The following is a 21,011-nucleotide window of genomic DNA, read 5'->3' as shown; positions in this document are numbered from 1 at the left end:
TGATGCTATCACTTCATGCAAGAAGAAACCAATTTAATTTAATCGACACATTAGTTTTTTGTAATGCAAACATGTTAGCAAGCAGAATGTAATTTCAGTTTACTTGTATTTATATAGCACCATATCACAACAACACTGTCTCAAGGTGCGTCACATGAGTAATGTCTAACCTTACCTACCCCCCTGAGCAAGCACACAGGCGACAGTGGTAAGGAAAAACTCACTCTGGTGATAATGAGGAAGAAACTTCAAGCAGACCAGTCTCAGAGGGGTGACCCACTGCTTAGGCCAGTCTAACAATTGCAAGGTTTTAGGTATTTTACAAAAATTACTTTGGAAACAGAACAGAAAAGCAAAAAAACTGAGTCTTTAATTGAAATGAACAAGGAGTCCATCTAGGTCTTTAATCTCTGTGCCTCCATGTCCTGAACAGGTAGGGCCTTCCTGAGGTCAGTCTGATGCCCTGGAGTGCAGGGCCAGCATCCATTAGGTCTTATCAGTGCCTCGGATAGAGAGAAAAAGAGCAGAATCAATTGGCTAATTAATCTTATTGTATGAGGCAAAAAGAACAGTAAACTGCTTCTTTTCACCATATCAATGCAGGGCTAGATGTGCATGTTCAACTCACCAAATGTAAATGAGCTTTTTAAAACTTCTATACAATTTGAAAACCTTTTATACAATATGCTATGATATACTTCATTGTCCCATAGGTAAATTTGTCTTGGACTACTGTCCTGCATACATATGCCTTCACAGGCAGCATCATTTAAACTGTTAAACAGTCAGCCTTATGTTAGCCTAGCCATCCACCTTGTTAAAGTTCTGGCTGTCCCACAACGTCCAAAGAAATTGCAAGCCGAGCAGTATAAAGGTTATTCTGCCTCTTTCAATTTCGTGGGCTTTCGATTTGGACCATGATTTATTAATTATACTTCTCTAAGATTCAGCACATCCTCTACAATTCACATCAGTATGACATCATTGTCATCCAACATTACCGCCACCTTCTGCTACAGACTGTGAATCACAGTACCCCAACAGATCCATGTACAGTAGCAGCTTGTAACGTGTAGAATGTGACATGGTGTAGTTGTGAGACATGGATACTAACCAATAGCTTAAGAGAACTTTTGCTAGGTCTTCCCAGGGGATCCTTTGTTACTGTTGCAAGGACGTTGTGTCAAATGAGTGGATGAGCTCTACTTCACATGTTGTGAGGAAAACTGTAGCTGTGTGGTGCATTGTATCAAGCATGCTCCACCATACAGGTGCCTCATTGATGAGGGCCACAACAACTTGACAAGGCCTACATGGCATGGTGCCCACAGAACACCTGGCTACCACAGGTTGATATTTTTTTCAGGAAATAAGGGTGCAAGATACAGCAAGGGCATATGTTCACAAACCTGACCTGACTCTTGTCTCCAGATTGTAGATCCTTTGGCACGTGGACGTGCCTTCCGTATGGTGGAAGAGGTAGACGGCTACAGTGTGCCTCAGACCCCCATCACTCCTGGAGCTGCCTCAATTTGCTCCTTCACCAGTTCTCGCTCAGGTCTCAGTCGACTCCCTCGTCGAAGGAAGAGGGAGTCTGTGGCAAAGATGAGCTTCAGGGCTGCAGCTGCGCTGGTTAAGGTGAGTTGGCAATATTGTGGGAGACTACAGATTGTTTTTAAACACATAGTTTTCCTTTTTGAAGCATGTTGAAATTTGCAAGTGAAGAATATATAATGTATATAAAGTACCCAAAAGCCCCAAACTCTTACTTTGTGTGTTTCTCAAATCATTACATTTTACTGCCTTTCTCATCATACGTATTGGTGTAATTCAGGGTAATGTCTAAGGAGTTTTTGTTTGTTTGTTTTTTGCTGAATTTAGTGCTTCTGCCACCATTTAAATGATTCCTCTGAAATAGTCTATATATGAAAATCTTGAATTTGGCTATTTTTGGCTTGTAAACTTGTCTGCCTAAAGAGTGATTATGTTTTCTAGATTTTGAATTTGTTTATTGAGGTGACCCTATGATTTATATTTGAATAATGGTTTATGAACCTTTGAAAAATAGTATTAAATGTGCATTTATTGGAAGCTGCTGTGATAGACAGATTGGCCCGTGTGTGTAATGTGAACATGTGAAATTGCGTCTTTGCTAGGGGCGCTCACTACGAGACAGTACGCTAAGACGGGCTCAAAGACGCAGTTTCACACCTGCCAGCTTTATGGAGGAGGACGTAGTCGACTTTGGAGATGAACTGGACACTTCATTCTTCACCAGAGTAAGGGAGCAAAACAACCTTGAAGATGAAATACCTTAAATAACTCCCAGGGATTTTTTTTTTCAAACTAATACCCCTCCTTGTCTCATCTGTAGGACATTTTGATGCATGAAGAATTGTCCACATATGCCGACGAGGTATTTGAGTCACCGTCAGAAGCAGCCTTGAAGGAGGCGGAGCTCAGCACCAAGAAGGATGAGACGGAGCTGACCGGCAGCGCTCTGGATAAAACCGAGCTGGAGAGAAGTCACCTCATGCTGTAAGTTGTAGTGTGTGGGAGCAGGGTTCAGTTCCAAGTGCATCCACTTCAGGCTGCCTGTCTGTGTCCTTGGACAATTAAGTCTTAATCTGCATTGGTTGGTCCATCCAGCTGTAAAAAGCCTTGGTTGGGGAGTAACCAGTGAAGGGCGAGCATCCTGTCCTGGAGGAATCATGGTTTCATATCTGTTTTTTGTTAAGGAAACCAAAGTGAATCAGTGGCCTCACTCATCTGAAAAGCATTGGTCTCGTTCTGGATAGAATTCCTTTTAAACAAAACAATGAATTACTTCATAAAAATGGACTTTGACTCCAGTTGCATTGACCTTTGACCTCTGTGGTGTTGACTGTAACTTGAAAATTTGCATCAATTACATTTTGCTAAGGATTTTTGGCTAACCTTGTGATGGTAATCCCGGAATCCACCTACATATGTATACCTAATTCAGTCCAAATCATATTGAAAAGCAAACTAATTGACCTTGATCCCACTGACCTTGAACATTTTCATAATGAACCATTTCGGGCAATTCCAGGGTTCAGTTTCACTCATCTACCAGGTTTTGTAGAAACTGGCCAATGGACCTGGTCGGTGTAGCTCAACAGACAGGTATTGATAGAGCACTGATAAATTTACCCTCACCAGGGAAATTCTGCAATCCACCTGCATATGTGCACAAAGTTTGGTGATAATCACAGTGAAAATCAAAATTTTGACCTTTTAGCCAAATTGCCTTGGCTTTGGCCAAAACAAACATGATAAGGGCAGTTCTGGGGTCTATCTTCATCCACATACCAAGTTGGGATTGAAACTGACCAAAGCACATGGTAGGAGTAAGCCAGCAAATACACAGACATGACCATGTCCAACGAATAAGTGCTGGTAAATTTGGCCTGCTCTGGGAAATTCTGGAATCTACTTACATATGTCTGTTACATGTGGTGAAAATCAGAGTTTCATCCACATGTCAAGTTGGAAATCTGCCAAAGAACCCATGAGCCCTAGGTGAACAAAAACAAGTGGACAGAGAAACATTGCTCAGCTTACAGTGCAATGCACACATAAAAATGACAACAAACTAGAGAAATTAGAGATCAGTAAAAGAAAGCAGACGAAACTAGGGGCAGAGTTTTTATAGCTACATTTATTAAACCCACAACATTCTGTGCCAACTGCAATCCATGAGTCATTGTTCTACGAGTAAATAAATTCCACATTTTGAACCCGTCATCACACGATGATGACTCACCATTTGTAGTTCCCTCCAGTTAAAACGAGAGCACATGGCAATCTCCTTTGTCTACAGGAAATGCAATGACGTCTTGGCTGACATTTATGTCATCAAACATGCTGTCAAACGTGCTGTGAGAACTGAAATAAACGCACACAAAAATATAAAATGACTCAAAAATGTTATACATACAACATGCTCAGCGTGACCTGTCATCGTTTTTGCCGTTTTTACCTTGTAACTCAAATAATATGATACACCTTTCAGTATGATTGGAACATTTTTCAATTTTGACCCCTGTAGGTCATGAGAGGTCAGTTCCAGGATACCTCCACATCTGAAAATAAGTATTAGTTCATTAGTTCATTCATATGTGTGCCAAATTTCATGCTTTAGTCACAAAATGCACAATCATTTTGCTTATCTGCTGTGCTATAAAGGAAAGCAATCAAGGGTGACATATCCCATGCAAGACAAATAACATATATGATTTGTTCCGCTCACCAAACTAAGGTAATACTAATGCACAAACCTCCTAAGTATGTTCAAGTCATAGCAAGACAGGTTCTCTTTATAATACAAATCTGGAGAAAACTTAAATAGTCTTTACTGACTGTAATGGTAGCTACATAGATTTTCTCACAGTACTGCATCTAAGCATTTATGCCATCTCCCACTAGGTGGCAGCATGGGATTAAATGCCTGAACAGCAACATAGTGTAATGAATCAAACTTTCATGACTTAAGTTTTATGTACGTTGGTGAGCTATTATGCTAAATGTGCTACGTTTTGTGGGTCTAAACATTCATTAACACCAGAAAAGCTGTTGTGGTGCAAATAAATGTGTAAATGTGTAAATAAACAAAATAAATGCGTCAAATTTAATTGAAATTTGTTCATATATTTTCAAGATATCCTGCTAACAGTCAAACGGGCATATCTATCTTCCTTGATAGAAGTAAACATGAGAAATGTATTAAGTCTGTTCTCAGATCTATTCATAACAATGCTATACATCAAAAGTGTCAATGTTTTTGTTCTCCCTAGTATTCTAATCAGGTAGATACTAGTGAGGCCTACGTGCTGAAAGTACTGAACGGTCCTCGATACAGTATCTTGAAACTGAGTGTTCAGTCATAATCTTACGACTTCTTCATCAAGTTGACTCTTGTCTCTTTTTGACTTCCCCTGTCTTCTCCTTTCATTGCCTCCTGCTAGACCTCTGGAGCGGGGGTGGCGTAAAGCTAAAGAAGGCGCTACGGGGCTGCCAAAGGTGCCACTGCGTCAGGAGGTGGTCATTGTTAATGGACAGCGGCGTGGGCAGCGTATCGTCGTTCCCGTCAAGAAGCTTTTTGCCCGAGAGAAGAGGCCGTATGGGTTGGGCATGGTGGGGAAGCTCACCAACCGCACTTACCGCAAGCGGATTGACAGCTACGTCAAACGGCAAATAGAAGACATGGACGACCACAGGTATCACAGAGTTCCCGAGAGATAATCAGTGCTGTCATCAGTCTTGTTTTTGTTGTTTTAACTGTATTCTGTCATTTATAGACCTTTTTTTACATACTGGATCACCTTTGTTCATTTACTCATCACTATCTTGGCCATTTGCATCTACGGTTTTGCACCGGTGGGATTCTCCCAACACGAGACCGTTGATTCTGTGAGTCCTGGCTTTTAATACACCCACGTTGAAACTTTCACATCAATACAGCTGGTTCAGTCTTTGTGATTTGAATGTCTTCTGCTTTAGGTTTTGAGAAACAAAGGCGTGTATGAAAATGTTAAGTTTGTACAGCAGGAGAACTTCTGGATCGGGCCGAGCTCAGTAAGTCCCGTTTGCAGCATCATGGTTTTTACAGTTTTGTTGTGTTCCACAAATGCGCTTGTTAATTTATCAACACTTGGTTGTGTTGCACTCATCTGTGTCCATTGTTAGGAATCTCTGATCCACTTGGGGGCCAAATACTCCCCCTGCATGCGGCAGGACCAGCAGGTGCACAATCTTATCAGGGAAAAGCGAGCCATCGAACGTAATTCGGCCTGCTGCGTGCGCAACGATCGCTCCGGCTGTGTCCAGACCTCAGAGGAGGAGTGTTCAGTATGTACTGTGCTCAAACATTCATTAGTTGTATCTAGAGAGGTGCCAGTCAAATCACAGATATCGGCATCTGGCCAGATAAATCAATCAATCAACATTTATTTATAAAGTGCTTTTAAACAGCCAGATGGTGTCCAAAGTGCTTAACAGTAAAAACACAGATTGCTAAAAATAAAAATAAAACACATACAACAAAGTAAAAACAGCACATCACCTCCCCACTAGGTGTTAAAAGCCAGCTTGAATAAATGTCTTTAACTTACATTTAAAAAGCGTTAGGTCAGGAATAGCATGCAAATCGAGAGGCAGCTTGTTCCACAGTTTGGGGCCAGCAACCGCAAAAGCACGATCACCCCAGAGTTTGAATTTTGACCTCAGAACATCTAAATAAAGCTGGCCAGACGCCCGTAATGTCCTACTATAAGTGCGCAGAGTTAAAATTTCAGACAGGCAATCTAACTTGGAAAACACATATAAACTATGTTAAATCTAAAATGTCAAAGATCATTGCCATTTTGTATAAAGCACAAGATGTCCTCCCCCAGCGCTCATTGGTTACTTTATATCATTCACTACTTGTTCCATGACCTACTGTAAGTTTGGGGAACCACCTACAAATCTAATACGAATCCTATATTTTTGCTTCAAAAGAAAGCTGTAAGAATTATTAGTAAGAAACCTTATCGTGAGCCGACAAATCCATTGTTTGTCCGTTTGTATATTTTAAAATTTTGGGATTTGATTGAATATATCATAATACAAATTATGTTAAAATTACAAAACAAACTTCTACTACAACCTGTTTTAAAATGAAGGACTCCAGTTATAATTTACAAGGAACATTGTTATTTCAGAAATCAAAGATTCAAACTACCGTAAAAAGTCACTGTGTTTCTGTTAAAGGTGTTAACACGTGGAATAATTGTCCGGATACCATAAAATCACTTGGTACTTTGGTTGGCTTTAAAAGGATCCATGAAAACTATTTGATTACTAGCTATAGCATGTTAAATTAGGTTCATTGATTTTGTTTTGTTTTTTGGTGCACTGCTGCTTGCACGTTTGTGTTTTTGAAATTTTAGTTCAGGGATCAATTTATACTTTGTATTAGTTATGTTTATATGTATAATTTTATATACATATGTATAATTTTTATTTTTCGTTAAAGGGGTGGGTATGCACAAGCTTTTGCTTCTGCCTACATCCTTTCGGGCGCATCGGTGCATTGACGGATTATTGTTGTCTTGGATCTATGTGTGCCAAATAAATAAATTCATTCATTCAAGTGCAAGGCCATTAATAGCTTTTAAAACAAACTTTAAAACCTTCAAGTCAATTCTAAAATGAACTGGAAGCCAGTGGAGTGAGTACAAGACAGGCGTAATATTCTCACGTATAAAAGTGTTTGTTAAAAGATGAGCAGCAGCAATCTGCACCAGTTGGAGGCGTGCAAGAGAAGACTGGTTAATGCCAGTATGAAGTGCATTACAAGGGCTCATTACTGGCAGACACTGTGTATCAAATGAATCAGATTAGGATCTGGGTTTTAAAAAGGAAAAACAAGAAGACCTTTTTAATATCAGTCTGTTGAGACTCCACTACTCCAACTACAATACAAAAGGATACGCTTTATTGTCCGCAAGGGGAAATTCGTCTTGGACTTCAAGTGCTCTGCAAACATTTCTATCTCAAAAATCAGTACCTACAACAACAACCTATACACTGCTTGCATGCTTAGAACTAAACTGATGAAGCTTTTATGGATGAAGTGTGAAACATCTTCAAGGATCTAAATGTGTCCAGTTGACCTGACTCAACCTACCATGACCTTGAGGACTGGGAATCTCTACAGAAACCTTCGTAATAATTTGCATACAGTTAGAACCGGTGAACAGTTGTAATCCAGTCTGTTCTATTTGGGTCTCAGAGTACTCTGGCTGTGTGGGTGAAGTGGCCGCGGCATTCAAGCACTCCTCAGCTGAACGGTAAAAACAGACAGTACGGGTCAGTGTGCCATCAGGATCCCAGGTACGCATCTTCCGTACTGACATATAAACTTACTGCTTTTAGTCTATAAATGTGCATTTTATCTCCTGTGATGACAGCATATGTCTAGAACCTGCCTCGGGATCAACTCATAAATGGCCCGATGACATCACCAAGTGGCCGGTGAGTGTGCCAAATCCTCGGCTTCGTGTCAAAACAAACCAACGTTTTTAATTCCAAGGCTCGGGAACATGCGACACTCCCACACACGTGTGCTGTTTTGAGTGTGGCATGTGCAGAATGTGACAGGTTTTGCATGTTAAGAAACCCTGCAAATCTGTGTGACGCAATTGTTCTAACATTGAAATAAAGTGTGAATCAGTTTAACGGACACAACGTTACATTTAAAACCACGTCAGATGCGCTCAGATGCACGTTGAATGATTTGCGTGTGTTTTGCTTCACCCGTCTTTTAGATTTGCACCAAGAACAACACAGGGAACCACACCAACCTGCCTCACATAGACTGCACCATCACAGGCCGACCCTGCTGCATTGGAACCAAAGGGAGGTGAGTGCGTGAAACGTTTAGGCCGTGCAAAACACGCACATGACCATTTCTTAACGATTGCTCATTTCCTGCAGGTGTGAAATCACATCCCGAGAATATTGTGACTTTATGAAGGGCTACTTTCATGAGGAAGCTACTCTCTGCTCTCAAGTAAGCAGCTTTTCCTCGTGTGTATTTTTTTCCTTCCGTTTGCGACCACGACCTGAGCAGAGGATGCGGTGTCTTTGTGGTACAAATGTCGTTTTAAGTGTGGGGGTGATTTGTGGTGCTGTGTCCACCTGCAGGTGCACTGCATGGATGACGTGTGTGGGCTGTTGCCTTTCCTCAATCCCGAGATCCCAGATCAGTTTTACAGGCTCTGGCTCTCACTTTTCCTACATGCTGGGTAAGTCGGCAAGTTGAGATCTTGGAATCGTTTGAGTTGCTCTGAGCTTTTCCCAACAAAAGAAAAGGCCACAAAAATGTTTAAAAATCGCCCCTTGTGGAGTTTTGATTATAAATAATTGAATTATTCATAAGTAAAGCCTGCTAAACCTGCCCAAAGCATTTTCTACCACCTAAACATTTGACTTTTTATTTTTTTGTAATCTGTAACATTTCCATGAAGACTATCTCTGATTGGTGCATTTGTAACATTTACTACGCACTACTGCCACCTACCGTTGATATTAATGCATTCGTCTTGTCTTTTCATTTCCTGCAGCAGCGCCGTGCTTTTGCAACCGTGGAAAACAAATATGTGGGACCGATGTTCTGCAGCATTACTGCTAAATCAAATCACCACAGGGTGCTTTTAATAAACATTCTTAGTTATTTGTAGCTATTCATAAATTGGTTGCTGTGTGTTTGTTGCATTGTAAAATTAGAACATGCAACGTGTAAAGCATTTCTTATCCTACAGCAGAAATAGAAGTCAAAGTTGGCTTCATGTCAGCAGAACACAAGTCACAAGCAATTACAATGTGTCCAATATTTGTACAATTAAAGAAGATAATTAGGAGAACTGTCATTCTCATAGCTGGATATCAGCGGTAGTTAAAAGTATTACTTTGTACCTCATATTAGATACTCAATTTAACACTGCAGTCACTATATGAGACTGTGCAATTATGTAAGTAAATACCGTAATAAAAATCTAAACTTGATGCACTCCATAGGGCTGCAGTATAGTCTGCGTGCGCTTTACTAAAATGCAATCGCCAAATGGATGCTGTACTTTATGCACATTTAGTGAAGAATACCAAATGTCTGGATGCAGAATTTACTGCCATTAATATGTAAAGAATCTCGTCATTGCTTTTTTACCCCCTGTGTTTGGACATACAGTTTTTTAGTAGTTTGGGAGGTCCTGTGACTTAATACTTGAGTGTGGCTTATATACAGATAAACTAAACAAAATAAACTTCAATAATTAAAGAATAACTGCCAATAATAAGTACACTGCAACAATTAAAAATCTCAAATTAATGAGCTGATGATTCAGAAAAAGATGTGACTTGTACAGTATGTCATTATAAGCTTTCACATGAAGGCAGAAGTGAGTGTCACAGAAAGGTGATGTAATATGTGACTGTGTGTCCACACGCACAGCGCTCATTAACATGGTGGTCGTTATCAAAATGACTTATTTGTTAAACACATACAACTGTGTAAATCAAATGGCAAATCATATTTGGAAAATGTAGTCGATGTCATGATTTACAACTGGCAAGGTTGAGATATTTCCTTTGTGCGGAGCTTGTCTGGTTAGCAGGGACTGATTAATGGTGATACAACGTCCATTGTGCACTGCTGTTAACTAATGTCCCTAATTTCTCCAACAATATTAGTCCTTATCAACTTTCCGTTTTTGCTGCGTTCATCTTTGACCCAAAATACATAAGTATACCACACAGGAAATGTCAGCTCTCCCCAGTTTCTCCGTGATCAAAGTTACACACGTACACAGAAACCACTTGGCTTTTAATATATAGATGATTTACTGCCCCCTGCTGGAATGGCGCGTGAGTCCAGAATTTAATTATCAATGTCCTTCGTTGGCTGTTACCTTATACTCCTAATTTCTCCAAAAATATTAGTTTTATCAATTTAATGTTTTAGCAGCGTTCATCTTTGTCCCAAAATACATAAGCATATCAAACGGCAAATTTCAGCTCTCCCCAGTTTCTCAGTGATCGAAGCCATACACACACGCATACATGGCCACTTGGCTTTTAATATATAGATTATGGGCCCACACAGTCGCCCAGGGACCCGTGGACACTTTAATCCGCCCCTGAAGGTCTAACCACAAGTCAACATGTATATATGTCTACAACTCATATGCTTTTATTAAGGCGCAGCCGAGTTCACTACCAGCAGGTCATACTGTATGACTCTACATTGAGTCTAACAGTCTAAGTTGAGCCTAAATTTCAAAGATGATTGAGATGATTTACGGAGATTTTCAATCAGGTTTTAACTTCGAAGGAGGAGATTTGAAAATGAAGCTGGTCCATATTATACTCTTGAGCAAATAAAACCATTTTTTTAAGGGGTCATGCAAAGCTGGATTTGCAAAATCAGTTTTTTTTTTTTCCTAGCATTTTGTATTTCTGTATGTTTGTGGTATCATGTTAAACACCCCTGAAGTCCCAGCATTCAGTGACTGTGATCACAAGAATGCTGCTGCTCTAAACATACATTTGACCTGACACAGCTGAGTTTCGAATTCTGTGACATATGTCACAGAAGTACCCACAAAATACATAAATTTTACCTCGGCTAATAAAAGACCACAGCCATTCAGCGGCCTATGATTACCGCTCTTTTCTCAGTCCTAGAAGAAACCCAAAGTGAAAATTGCACCATCTCACTGCAACATCGTCAGTACATTAAGTTAAGATAAACTTTATTGATCCCACAGCATGGAAAATCACTTATTGCAGCAGCAAGAGTTGTATAGTAGTAAAGAAAAAAAACAAACAAATATTTACATAAAAGAAAGGTGCCTAAGTATATTGCAATGCTTGCTGGTGGGTGCATAAATACTGATGTAAGCAGATTACATTAAAAAAAAACATAAGTATGTATTGATATGGTAAAATTATTGCACAGATGTGCATGTAATAAAGCACAAAAGGTGGCAGTAGACTTAGTTAATAGTGTAAAATCAGCAGGTGGTTATGGTGCTAAAACAGTTTATATTTACATTCATTATCATTTTCACATGTAACAATTAAGTTGGTAAATAAATTTTTAAAATACACATCACTGAGCCTTTTCTCGTAAAGTTTGATAATGACAATTACAATTACACCTTTCATTTATCATATCGCAACGGCGATATTTTCCACAGTAATCACAGTATGAGTTGTGCTTGTCAAATCATACAGCTCTACTTTTCATTTTTAATTCCTGTGGCCGGAGAAACAGACATCGTAATTTAACACACTTGTTAAAATAATTGTAGACGGAGCGTATCATCAAAGCTTCATGTGAAGAACCAAAAAAAAAGAACCGGCAGCAGGAGGCAAAAATTGAGGTTATTCACTTATTAGTGTTCATTGCGCTTCATATTTAGGTATGTACCTTTTTATTGTGATCCCTGATTCTGATTCATACAGACAGATTTTTCCTAAAATGAACTGTTGTCAGGAAAACAGAGTTTATGAATGAGGCCCTTGAACTATACTGTGTCGCGCTTACTGTGGCATCTGTGCTGCAGGACTGACTCATCTGTCCCTCTTACACACCGAATGTGAAACTAACAGGATGACTCTGGTCCAGCTGTGCGTCTGAGAGAGCTGACCTCACTCTTAAGAAATTCATCTTCACGCTGTCTCCAATCTGTCACTTGGGCAATTAAACAAAGTGCCTCATTAGGTTTCAGTGAAACAGACTGATTTTCTGGACGACTAAAGTCATCCCCTGTCACCTCGCCTACACACAAGGATTATCTTTCAACCACATGTGGCTTTTTACAAACACCTACGATTGTACTCATGTGAGCATTTTGTCCTGTGGCCATTCTTTTGCTCTGTCCTCCCAGGATCCTTCACTGCTTTGTGTCCGTGGCTTTCCAAATGACCATCCTGAGGGACCTGGAGAAGCTGGCGGGCTGGCTGCGCATTTCCATTATTTACATCCTCAGCGGCATCACTGGGAATTTAGCATCTGCCATCTTTCTGCCCTATAGAGCTGAGGTCAATACAGGGGTTACAGTTTCTACTATAGTTCCTTTTAACAGTCACATTACATTACATAAAGCCCTGGTCACTCCAAATAATGAATGATGAATAATGAGCCACGTAGCATGTTATTTGTTACAAGTGGAGTTATTCAACAAACGTTGGAGAATAGAGGCTCTTAGAAGCAGATTATTCAGCTAACGAAGCTCATCTCTGAATGTGGCGCCAATATGAAGTTCAAAATTTAGCAAAAATAGTGTGGGGCGATTTGTGTACGAGGTACTACAGGGATGTTAGAGGTATGCTTGTGGTGAGTATAAGGCTGTTTAAAGACCCATTATCCGAGTACCTGGCGGCTATGAGGACAGGACAGGCTACCTGTAGCAGAGCAGGTTCCACTCTCAGAAAGCCTTTGTAGCCTTTTTTAACATCTGTTGCCTGCAATTCCTTCAGAAGATTCGTTCATATACGTGGCTCATTATTTGAATAATCACTGAAATTTCTGACAAATCCATACATGTTATTCATGGCTTTATTATTCAGCCTGACCAGGGCTACACATTGTTATTTTTTTTTGGGGGGGGGGGGGGGGGGGTTATAACGGAGCGGTGAGTCAGTCTCAGGCCTTGGGCCACCCTGACCTATAAATTTCCCATTTGATGGTTCTCCGGTTGCTTTTAATTATTTGAACTTATCACATAAACATATTCTATAATAATGTCATGGAAGATGACTTCTAATGATACCTTATTAATATTATATGATTCCAGGAATAGCCACAGCACCAACTTGCCTCAGTGCCAATATAATAGTGTATATATAAAATCTGAACCTGGAAGGTCATCTTCTAGGCCTTCCTGATGTGATAATGCATTTTACTTAGTTTCAGTGTAATTTGGGCGTTCCACCCCACTTTGATTGCTGATGTACGATGGAAAGCAATTGTGATGCTGAATGCATGTTGAAATTCAGATGTTTCATGCTCTTATTTTTGTTTAGGGTTGCCACAACTAGTCGACTAGTCACGACATCGACTAATGAAACCGTCGGCAACTAATTTAGTAGTTGATGAGTCGTTTATTTTATTTAAGTCAGTTTTTTTCTCAATTCATAGTTTTAGGCAGTGAGCCGTCCTGCCGTCATTTGAATGTTCAAACTTGGATAAGATGGCCGATTAAAACAGTGGCTGTCTTGTTCAAAGCTGTCTAAAATGCGCAGTTTACCGGAGGAGCTGTTTGTGTGTGCGCGAGTCAACTCACTGTAGACTGCGAGGGAGGGAGGGGGAGGGAGGGAGATTCCTGAACAGAGGCATGAGACGTTACATTCTGCTGAGAACCATCAGTGCACATGACACAGCGAGCGCGGAGCAGAAAGAGGATTTTAACCAGAGTAAACATGTTTAAAAAAAGTGGAACTGCCTTTACTTTTCTCTGCTCTTTCTCTACCGGTGTTTTTCTGATGGCACCGACCTGTTCACACCATGTGTGTATCGTATACTGAATTTATGGGATCATGAGATGAAATAAACAGTCAAATATCCTTAAAACATCCTTAAAAAATGAGAATATATAAATGAACTGAGCAAAAATTACATACATGGGTTAAAAAAAAAACCCTGCTGTGGAGAAGCTGCAGTGATGTTCAGAGGCACAGATCACAAAAAGCAGGTGAGAACTCTGAACTTTAACAGCTGTTATTTTCCAAAGGTATATATTTGTTCAGTCTTAAGCTTAATGTAGTGTTCAAGCACAAAATGTGACTGATAGGAGAAAAAAATGACTTCATCATACTAAAATGAACTGGAGTCAGAATATAAATACAAGCTGCTGATTTTGTGTTATTTTTCAAAGTTATTATAAGCTGCAGCTATATGTTTTATTCATTTCAAAGTGAGGTACCTCTTATTTTATTTTGATTTATTTATACAAAAAATATGGGGAGTCAAATCAGCCTGCATTGTTCTGTTCAGTTTATATCAAAGGTTACCCGCACGTTTGTGTATTTTTTCCTTCTTTATAAGAGTTTGGTGTTTGCATTTGCTCCACAAAGTTTTAAAACACAATAAAATGTTCACACTTTTATTTATAGCAGTTCTGTCATTTCAGAAATGCAACAGAAACAACCACAAATCAGAAAAAGTTGGGACTATATGTAAAATGAAGATAAAAATAAAAATGTTGCACTATTCCCAGTTTCTCCACTCACAGAAGTCAAAAGTTCTTCCAGAGGTGTGTCTTGGTGGCTTCCCTCACTTGTTTCCTTCCAACATGGACATTTAGTTTTTGAAACTGCCTACCTGACACAGATTTACTATAAAGTACCACACTGTTTGTATTTCTGAATGATTGATGTAAATGAAGTCTAAGAAATAGTCACTGATTTGGAAATGTTCATGTTTTCATCCCGACATTTCGCGGAAAATGCTGCAGGCCTTAATTTAGGAAATTATGTATGATCCAACTAGTCGACTAATCGCAAAAAATATCGTTGACTAGTCGACTATCAAAATAGTCGTTTGTGGCAGCCCTATTTTTGTTGTGATCACTTGGTCCAGATTATCATTCTACAATAGTCTAAAATGTATATCGGGTTCACGGAGACACTCTCCAGGTTATTGTGACTGATCTGTCTTTGTTTCTCTCAGGTGGGTCCCGCTGGCTCTCAGTTTGGGATCCTGGCCTGCCTGTTTGTGGAGTTGTTCCAGAGCTGGCAGATCCTGGCTCAACCCTGGAGGGCCTTCATCAAGCTGCTGTGCGTGGTCCTCTTCCTCTTTGCCTTTGGGCTCTTACCCTGGATCGACAATTTCGCCCACATCAGCGGTTTCATCTCTGGCTTCTTCCTATCATTCGCCTTCTTGCCCTACATCAGCTTCGGCCGCATGGACCTATACCGCAAGCGCTGTCAGATCATCATCTTCGTGCTGGTGTTCGTCGGACTCTTCGCAGGCCTCGTGGTGCTCTTCTACGTATACCCAATTAAGTGCGAGTGGTGCGAGTTGCTCACGTGCATCCCTTTTACGGACAAATTCTGCGAGAAGTACGACCTGAACGCACACCTCCACTGAGCCACGGCGAGCGTGAGCGCTACAAGAAGGCATTGGGTCAAATAAGAGGCCTGTCGGATCATATCAGACTGTCTTTGGGAGGGTTGATAAACCCATCTCAACATGCTTGTGTTTCTTTTTTTTTACTCTGTCAGTATAAATACCTATAAGCCACTCAGCAGATGGATTTCCTTTAACTGCCTTTGCGTTGGCTGACAGACTTTGTCACTGTCCAGTAAAACAAAGGTATGGCACTTCTGAACCTCAAAAACTCCCAGATGCCTTTGCTGTGAGGCAGATCCTGCGCTGGTACAGAGAGAAGGAATATTTGTTTTTGATACAGTCACACTCAACATGTTGGTTTTGTTATTCAGGCAATTTCATACAGAAGCAGGGACAAAAAAGAAAAAAAAAAAAAAATCAAGTTATCGATACCTTTGGTGCCTTGTTGATAAATGTACCAACTACTGCCATATTTTTGTTACACTATGCTGAGCACTCAAATGTTTTCTTTAATTTGTTTATTGCTTCTGAAGAAGTGATGGTTGCTTTGAATGTGGTAGTGTTTTAGCTACCTGTCTACTCACATGTAACAGAACAGTAAAACAAAAGAAAAAAAATCTGCAAATACTGAAATATGTGTCTGACTTATTTTTACGCGTACTTGGGGTTTTTTCAATTTTTCTAGTCAAGTGAAGTGATGTAGAGTTTGCACAACACACAGACCAGAGAAATTCTTTGACATCTTTTGATTTGTGCTTCACCCCCCCAAAAAAATCACATCACAACTGTAACTTTTATGCAGCTATTTGATGTTTTCTGTTTCATTATATTACAGTTCATGACGCATAAATGATTTAGCAGCAGCATAAATGATTTAGCAGCAGCATAAAAAACACTGAACACCCAAAGCTTAGAGGCTGCATATAACTGGAGAAACCAGGCAGGTGTTCCTAACTTTCCTACACTGCACAAGCTGCAACATCACACACACACACACCAAGCATTTTTAAACTCTTTGTATTATATAGATTTTGCTGTTAAATTATTCCCAGCATACAAAACTGCATTCTTTCTGCATTATATTGCAATAAGCTGAAACAAAGTCAAACATGACTTACAAAAACATGAAATTTATTTGTTCAGTGGAAGAATTCAGCAGTTACAGAAATACAGTGCAGTATAATACGTGAAATAAACAAGTCATTTCAGGAAAATTATTCATTCGGATCAAGAGTCACTGAGTAATTTTAATTCAAAATCTGTTCTGTAGCCACAGCGGTTACCAAGATACAGTCAGGGGGGACCTATATGGAATTCAAAGGTAAAAACATGCATTTCTGATTCTTAGGAAAAATGTTCAACTGGATTAAAGAGGAACTTTGGGTTGCTTTTGTCCAGCGTCTGCTCTCCAGCCTCAAAGATACAGGGAAGCACCTGTGTTATAGGTATCATAGTTTAAAATTGAGATTTATGGTGGTTGTCAGGAAAAGAGTGGAAGAATTCAAAACGGTCCTTAAGTGGTTTAGGTCAAAATCTGCTCTTGAGCTTCAGTAATACTGAGGTAAAGCTGGGGCTAACCTTACTGAGGTGTGAGATCAAAATAAGTATTTCTGATGGTTTTAAGGAAAAATATTTGATAGGGTAAGAGAGAAACTTAGGGTTGCTGAATAATTTAAGCCCAATATCTGCTCTCTAGCCTCAGTGGATACTGAGATACAGCAAGTGGCCATTTCAGAGGTATCAAAGGTCAAAACGGGGCTTTATGGCCAATGGCAGGAAACATGTTAAACTGGAAGAACTAGAAACTTGGGTATGTAGTTTTAAGACCAAAATCTGGAGTCCCTAAGTGGTTTAGGCCAAGATCTGCTCTTGAGCATCAGTGGTTACTGAGCTAGAGCTGGTGATAATCTTATTAGGGTCAAATGTAAAAATGATTTCTGATCATTTGGAAGAGAGATATTCAGTTGTATGGAAGAAAAAGTTGGGGTCACTGAGTACATAATCTGTCTAATATCTGCTCTCTAGTATCTCGGCGGCTACTGAGATGCAGCAAATGACCACTTCAATGGTATCAAGATCAAAATGGGGATTTATGGTCATTGTCAGGAAAAGTGTTCAATTGGAAGAATTATGAACTTGGGGTCCCTGTAAAGCTTAAGGCCAAAATCTGTTCCTCTCCTTCGTGGTTACTCAGAGCTAGGGATAATGTTATTAAGTTCAATTGTAAAAACCAACATTTGACAATTTTAAGGAAAAATATTCAGGTAGATGAAAGCAAAACTTGGGGTCACAGAGTAAGTAATTTGTCTAATATCTGTCTTGCAGTCTCAGCGGTTCCTGAGATACTGAGTTTAAGGCCAAAACCTGCTCTGTAGCCTCAGTGGTTACTGAAATCTGGTTAGTTGGTGAATTTAGTTGCTTTTTGTTTTTTAACTGTTACCATGGTGACACTTCAAGGCAGTATCCTGAGATAAAATGTCCACAGAGGCGCACACGGACTGATTATGCGGCATTACACCTGAACGTATTTTAGTTGGTTTAGTGAAATAGTTGGGCTATACTATTTGGTTTATTGTAATTTGTGTGTAAAAAGTGAATCCACTCTGCCGTCATGTTTTGATCAGTCAGGAGAAACCAAGGTGCTGATCCAAGGTCTGGTCACTGGTGAAACCAAACGGCTGCTACAGCATGGTGTCTGCTATCTGTCTGCCTGCTTTATTTATGTACTTCACACATTTCTGCCTTGAATCTTTTTCAAGGTGTCCAAGTGTATGGAAACGGTTTCAGGACTTGAGGGGACTAGCATCCGCTATTCCGCCGTGCATATGCTTGCCCGCCGAGCGTGTACTCCATCTCTTGGAAGTGCATGTTGGATATGGAGATGGCCGACAGCCCTTTCTCCTTGAAGCCGGCTTTGAGGTAAAACGGCACCAGGAAGTCCTCACAGATCAGCAGAGCTTGCCGGAGCCCTGGTGTACAACGCAGGTACTGCAGGTAGCGCCACAGGAGGATGGAGCCTTTGCCTTGCTGGCGACAGTGGCGGTGCACTGACAGCACGTGGATGTGCACTGTGGGTGCGTCTGGGACATGGCAGGTCATTGCCTCCTGGATGAACAGACACGGTGATGTCATAAAGTGGTAAGGTTTCTCACCTTGTCTCATGAATGTGTATCTTGTTCAGATTTTGTCTTTGTACCTGTGACAGCGTCTCTTTGTCCCAGCCTGAGCGGATGATAAACGCCACCAGCTGTCCCTCCTCAAACCAGCCCAGCGACAGCTCAGGACATTGACCCAGAAAGGAAAGCACCTCCTCCAGGGTGAGTGGACACTCTCCAGACACAGAGATGAATGCTGGTGGGGGAGCGAATGGCTGACAAGGTCAGAGGTCACACTATCATTAAAGAGTGACAAACCCCATTTTCCTCTGGATATAAATTTAAGTGTCACTTCTAAACAAGGGTGCGCCCCTTACCTTCTCTCTCGATCTCAAACACACTGATGGCGTCCTGCGGGGTGAGGTTCCTGAACTCGCTGGCAGGCAGGGTGTGGCGCCTCTTGTGCAGCGGGCTGACCACGCTGACGGGTGTCCTCAGAAAAAATGGCTTTAGGAACGGCGAGCCACTGATCTTCTGCATCACGCTGACCTAATACAAGAAGATCGGAGTTCCAAATTCTGTGCTGGATCTCCCAGCTCCTTAGGGTGGCGTTTCGATGTATGTGCTTGTCGAACAGAATCTCTGTGACTTCAGTGAGTGAGTGACCTGCTCTATCCGTCCCGTGCTTTCATTCTGTCTGCAGTCTGTCACTCACCCTCCTCTCTCTCTGATTTCTTTAAGTGGTTGCTGTTAAGCAGGATCGATGCTTCTGCACGTGTTCACAAACGTTCTCCAAATCCCTCTACAAGCTGCTGCTGGTTCTTTTTGTATCTCCTCCAGCGGCACTGCATGTACGTTTTACTGTTGAGGTGTTTTATCTGCCAAGGAGGTTATGTTGTGTTTTTGAGGTGGATGAAAGATCCTGCATTTTCCCATCACTGAAATGCCTGCGAACTCAAACATAACTTCAAATGAAATGAAAAAGTAGGCAAACATTGACCTCAACACTTTAAACAAAATCAAAACGAAACATTCATGATGACGTGACCGAAAGCAAGTATAAAACCGAGTACAGCCAACCTTGTCCTCATTTCCACAGTACTTGTAGGTGCGAGATTGTGTTTGTCTTAACCAGACGTTTTGTTTGTCTTCACATTGCATTCTCGCGGCGTGCCAACTGTCAGACGAAGGCTATTCCCGAAGACACGCACACACAGGCCAGCCACAAACTGTTGAAATGTGTGTTAAGTAGTGGATAAAACATTCTTAACGCTATTTGTTTCGTGCTTTTTCGTCCCAAACATGGACGACTCATTAGCGATACCAGGATGTTTTGTTCAGCTCATCGAAGCATTAGTTATAGATTTGTTCAGATATCATTGCGTTCATCAAGCTTCGTTCAATATGTCAGACCTGGGAAACTGAACAAAGCTGGACAAAAGTCAAACGGAATGCTAATGTTACAAAAACTAGGCAAACAATAAAAACCCTTTAAGAACGAAAGCAAAACGAAATACGGCCAAATTGAGGTTGTCAGCGGTATTCGTTCCAATTTTTCAACAGTTTAAAAATTCTGACGAAGCGCCAGCTGCAGAGACAAAGCTGAAGGAAGGTCAGTGTTGTATAAATGTTAATAATCAAAAAACTTCTTTTTTTTTATAAAAGTTTATCTAGGCTTGTAAATAACTGGCAGTATTAGTAAAAATTCTAAAAATTGTGCACATCACACAAAAACACTTCAGAAACAAGGTTTCAAAACCTAAGCGAGAGTAGGCTACTCACTAGGTGTTCACAGGAAACAGTTATTTATTTCTATATGTATTTATTTATTTTCATTGTTACATGGTTTTATCTTTTCTGTTTTGTTTCATTAGGTTCTTTTTGTCTCTTTCTCTAAAATTGTATTATAACATTATTAGTCTATTATTATTGACTATTATTGTCTATTATGTAGACTATTATTGTTGTTGCTATATGAATAAAAATAATTTTTAAAAATTACAATTTGACTCTTTTACGACAACGAACACAAATCAACACAAATGTGCTGATGCGAACAGCTTAATGCTAACTTTAACATTGAAAACGCCATAGACATGCTAACATGTTAGCATCAGTCCCATTTTTAAGTTATAAAATACACCTATCAACTGTTTCAGGAGACCATAACAGGTCGGTTTAACATAATATTAATTACTCACAGACATATGCTCTTCAGGGTTTTAGTGGGGAAAAATTAGGATAAAGCGAAAAAAAATCCATGAATCGTAGAT

At 40.2% G+C, this 21,011-nt stretch overlaps 2 protein-coding genes across 4 annotated transcripts in view; one reads left to right on the top strand and one right to left on the bottom strand.

The window, feature by feature from the left end:
• The window catches only part of rhbdf1a (rhomboid 5 homolog 1a (Drosophila)), a 117,077-nt gene extending 101,251 nt beyond the window's left edge, over positions 1 to 15,826 (top strand). For all 3 annotated transcript variants that reach the window (XM_034189732.1, XM_034189731.1, XM_034189733.1), the window contains 14 exons: positions 1,432 to 1,638; positions 2,157 to 2,279; positions 2,375 to 2,538; positions 4,989 to 5,240; positions 5,322 to 5,433; positions 5,524 to 5,598; positions 5,710 to 5,871; positions 7,799 to 7,899; positions 7,977 to 8,040; positions 8,334 to 8,428; positions 8,503 to 8,578; positions 8,713 to 8,813; positions 12,459 to 12,612; positions 15,242 to 15,826. In XM_034189732.1, coding sequence (XP_034045623.1) covers positions 1,432 to 1,638; positions 2,157 to 2,279; positions 2,375 to 2,538; positions 4,989 to 5,240; positions 5,322 to 5,433; positions 5,524 to 5,598; positions 5,710 to 5,871; positions 7,799 to 7,899; positions 7,977 to 8,040; positions 8,334 to 8,428; positions 8,503 to 8,578; positions 8,713 to 8,813; positions 12,459 to 12,612; positions 15,242 to 15,661 — 2,106 coding nt within the window. In that variant the 3' untranslated portion in view covers positions 15,662 to 15,826. The remainder of the gene's footprint in view (positions 1 to 1,431; positions 1,639 to 2,156; positions 2,280 to 2,374; positions 2,539 to 4,988; positions 5,241 to 5,321; positions 5,434 to 5,523; positions 5,599 to 5,709; positions 5,872 to 7,798; positions 7,900 to 7,976; positions 8,041 to 8,333; positions 8,429 to 8,502; positions 8,579 to 8,712; positions 8,814 to 12,458; positions 12,613 to 15,241) is intronic.
• Positions 15,827 to 16,696: 870 nt separating this feature from the next.
• Positions 16,697 to 19,822, bottom strand: aanat2 (arylalkylamine N-acetyltransferase 2). The gene is made up of 3 exons (XM_034191178.1): positions 19,116 to 19,822; positions 18,840 to 18,994; positions 16,697 to 18,748 (listed from the first exon to the last, which is right to left on the bottom strand). The coding sequence occupies exons 1-3, from the start codon at positions 19,276 to 19,278 to the stop codon at positions 18,443 to 18,445; spliced, it is 624 nt and encodes a 207-aa protein (XP_034047069.1). The 5' UTR covers positions 19,279 to 19,822; the 3' UTR covers positions 16,697 to 18,442.
• Positions 19,823 to 21,011: the final 1,189 nt, after the last annotated feature.

This window comes from Thalassophryne amazonica, chromosome 16 (assembly GCF_902500255.1).
Source record: "Thalassophryne amazonica chromosome 16, fThaAma1.1, whole genome shotgun sequence".
Taxonomy (NCBI): domain Eukaryota; kingdom Metazoa; phylum Chordata; class Actinopteri; order Batrachoidiformes; family Batrachoididae; genus Thalassophryne; species Thalassophryne amazonica.
The sequence above is the reverse complement of the archived record's forward strand: the minus strand, read 5'-3'. Positions and strand labels throughout refer to the sequence as shown.